This window comes from Neophocaena asiaeorientalis, unplaced genomic scaffold, assembly GCF_003031525.2.
Source record: "Neophocaena asiaeorientalis asiaeorientalis breed wild unplaced genomic scaffold, Neophocaena_asiaeorientalis_V1.1 scaffold226, whole genome shotgun sequence".
NCBI lineage: Eukaryota > Metazoa > Chordata > Mammalia > Artiodactyla > Phocoenidae > Neophocaena > Neophocaena asiaeorientalis.
The window spans coordinates 6,026,059-6,029,786 of NW_020173037.1; the positions used below are offsets into that span (position 1 = coordinate 6,026,059).

Here is a 3,728-nt window from a genome sequence, read left to right on the forward strand (position 1 = left end):
CGTGAAGACAGACGACAGGAACGAAGACCTCTGGGACACTCCACTTCCACCTAATGACTAGTGAACAATCATCCTGCCGTACAGTTAATAAACTCACCTGCTGTGTGTGTGTGTGTCTTCACGTGAACATCTAATAACCACGTGGAGGAAGTGTATGATACGTTTCTGTGTTCACCACTGTCATCACCTGAGCACTCACAGTGTAGAACATCGTGTGCGAGACTTGTACTGAAGTGGACAGCCTATCCTTGCACAGGCATAGGGGAGTGATTTTAATATAAGATTAATCATGTATTAGTTTTCTGGTTTCATAACTTTGCTTTCAAAGAATTCCATTACTGTTCAGATGTCTTTCTCTATCATCACGGGTTTAAAAAAGAAAAATGTTATCATGGTTGGGGCTTCCCTGGTGGTGCAGTGGTTAAGAATCCGTCTGCCAATGCAGGGGACACAGGTTTGAGCCCTGGTCTGGGAAGAGCCCACATGCCGCGGAGCAACTGAGCCCGTGAGCCACAGCTACTGAGCCTGCGCTCTACAGCCCGCAAGCCACAACTACTGAAGCCTGCGCACCACAACTACTGAAGCTCGCGTGCCTAGAGCCCGTGCTCTGCAACAAGAGAAGCCACCGCAATGAGAAGCCCGCGCACCGCAATGAAGAGCAGCCCCCACTCGCCGCAACGAAGACCCAACACAGCCAAAAATAAATAAATACATTTTTTTTAAATTTTGAAAATTAAAATGTAACCACATTTCCCATACTGAATTATGAATCTGATACAACACTGTGTGCCATAACACTTTTATAACGATTCACTCAACAGTGTACAGGCTTGGCTACTGGGAAGCAATACTGATGACACAGGCTACGATAAAGCAGTCATCCTGCTGCTGCTTCATTATCAGTGCATGAATCATACTTGTAAATAACACATTTCTTTTTCACATTATCTTTTCTTTTTTTTTTTTGCGGTACGCGGGCCGCTCACTGTCATGGCCTCTCCCATTGCGGAGCACAGGCTCCAGACGCGCAGGGTCAGCGGCCATGGCTCACGGGCCCAGCCGCTCCGCGGCATGTGGGATCTTCCCGGACCGGGGCACGAACCCGTGTCCCCTGCATCGGCAGGCTCTCAACCACTGCACCACCAGGGAAGCCCCTATCTTTTCATTTTTGAGGTCTAATGTTAGTAACACATGTAACATCTACAGTGTTTTGTATCCCATTAAGACAATATTGATGTAGGTACTGACAGACATGATTCATCATGTACTATACTATAAGTATAGTACATACTGCAAATGCATTTTCTCTTCTTTATGATTTTCTTAACATTTTCTTTTCTTTTCTCTAACTTATTGTAAGAATACAGTATATAATACATATAACATACAAAATATGTGTTATCAACTGTCTATGTCATCAGTAAGGCAACAGTAGGCTATTCGTAGTTAAGTCTGGGGGGAGTCAAAAGTTATACATAAATTTTCACCTGTTTGTGTATGTGGGCAGACAATATTGATGTAGGTACTGACAGACATGATTCATCTTATAAACAGATGACAAACTTACAGTATGGATAAGTATAGTACATACTGCAAATGCATTTTCTCTTCTTTATGATTTTCTTAACATTTTCTTTTCTCTAACTTATTGTAAGAATACAGTATATAATACATATAACATACAAAATATGTGTTATCAACTGTCTATGTCATCAGTAAGGCAACAGTAGGCTATTCGTAGTTAAGTCTGGGGGGAGTCAAAAGTTATACATAAATTTTCACCTGTTTGTGTATGTGGGCCCAGGGGTCAGTGCCCTAAACTCCCACTTTGTTCAAGGGTCAGTTGTGTATGACAGGAGAAAAAACGTGTAATTTATCTCCGTATTGCCAGTGTTCACATAGTACTGGATGTAAATGTGAAATGAAGAAAAGGTGACCCCAAGCATTCTACTATGATTAGACAAGGCTACACATCCTGAGCTGTGGCCTCGGTTGTCACCATGAGTCCATCTGAGCTCACTGAAGTGGGAGGCGCTGGCCTCCCACCTTCCAACTGCAGTCCTTTATCTCAACCCTCACACACTGTCAGGACTCCTCAGGACGGACCCACACAGCCTGCAGGCACCACACGCTTAATGAACATTAAGGAACGCATCAGGGATCACAGCTTCTAAGACATACAGTTCTCAATGACTAACTTTAAAAGAATTTAAACATCATTCCCTGTGGCCTTCATTTGAGATTTCTACAAATAATTTCATTGTGCTTAAAAAAAATGTGTATATATATGTATGTATATATACACACACACATATGTATGTATTTATTCATTTAAATGTTCATTCAGGTTAGAAAATAATGTTTACTAGGTGCTTCTTACCTGACTGAAAATGAGTGAGATCCCCCCGGATACCACCCTAAAATGCAGATAAAAGTTATTAAATATATGTAATTTTTTGGTAGAAGTAAAATTACACAGTTGTAACAATGACGTACTTTGCAAAGTGTCTATTGGCTCCATTTTCTCCATGTTTTCCTATTTTTATACAATCTCTCAAAGGAATCTGGAAAAAATTGAGAGAAATATTATAAAAATAAGCCAAGGTAAACTATATACAAAAAATAGGACCGTTTCTGTTCACATTTAAAATGCATTTACCTTAATGATGGGCTGGGATATTGCATCCGGTTCAAAAATAACTGATTTTGAACATATTTTTAAGGAGCCTCTGATTTTCCTAGAGATGAAAGTACAAAAGGTTATCATTAATGAACGTAACAAAAGTCACAGAAGAATCATAATACATTTTAACTAGAATGTAGATGACTAAAGTATCAACTAATAAAAGATCAACAAAGAGAAGGGTATGAAAGGTTGGAAAATATAGCAAAAATATTTTCCTCATCTCCCCCTCCCTAGAGGTTAAAGAATCTGCATGTGTTGTAATATGGTCTCACTGGTTGAGCACTGTCGCATGTATTTTATTCGCATTACTTCATCTGGTCCTCACAGCTACTGTGAAAGGGAAACAGTTTTCTGATCCTTAAGAAACGCTGATTCCATCCTGTCTGTGGTAAATTCTTTTGACTTTTCATTTCCTATATCTTAAAGAACTATTCAGAAAGCAATACTAAGCATCTAATGTTGATGAGGTAGGAGATTTTTTGTTTTCTTATTTATAATCATGCAAGAATAACAAGAGTTTGAATTTAGAACCCAGAACGCTTTTACCGGTGATTCTGGGGTACATAGGACAAAACACAGGTTAAGAAATGCTGGAACACCGTCTTATAAAAAAATCACCTTAAGATTAGTTTCCAAGAGTACATTTTATCTACAAGTGAAGCTCTACGGATCTTACGTTTTTTAAAGTCACTTGTATGACATCTGGACTTTTTCTCCAGACATTCCTCAGTGTCCTAGTGAACGCTTTTTTTTTTTTTTTGCGGTACGCGGGCCTCTCACTGTCGTGGCCTCTCCCGTTGCGGAGCACAGGCTCCGGATGCGCAGGCTCAGCGGCCATGGCTCACGGACCCAGCTGCTCCGCCGCATGTGGGATCTTCCCGGACCGGGGCACGAACCCTTGTCCCCTGCATCGGCAGGCGGACTCTCAACCACTGCACCACCAGGGAAGCCCGTGAACACTTCTTACTCTGGCCGTTCCAGGGTCTCTTAACTGAAGCAATTATGTTACTTATACTCTAGAAAGACCGACCTGCTCTTCCTG

At 41.1% G+C, this 3,728-nt stretch overlaps 1 protein-coding gene across 1 annotated transcript in view; it reads right to left on the minus strand.

Annotated features, from left to right (window-relative positions):
• NSMAF (neutral sphingomyelinase activation associated factor) overlaps positions 1–3,728 on the minus strand; it is a 107,556-nt gene that overhangs the window by 39,807 nt on the left and 64,021 nt on the right. Inside the window, exons 9-11 of the mRNA XM_024742566.1 lie at positions 2,660–2,738; positions 2,497–2,564; positions 2,381–2,417 (exon numbers count right to left, since the gene is read on the minus strand). Coding sequence (XP_024598334.1) covers positions 2,381–2,417; positions 2,497–2,564; positions 2,660–2,738 — 184 coding nt within the window. The remainder of the gene's footprint in view (positions 1–2,380; positions 2,418–2,496; positions 2,565–2,659; positions 2,739–3,728) is intronic.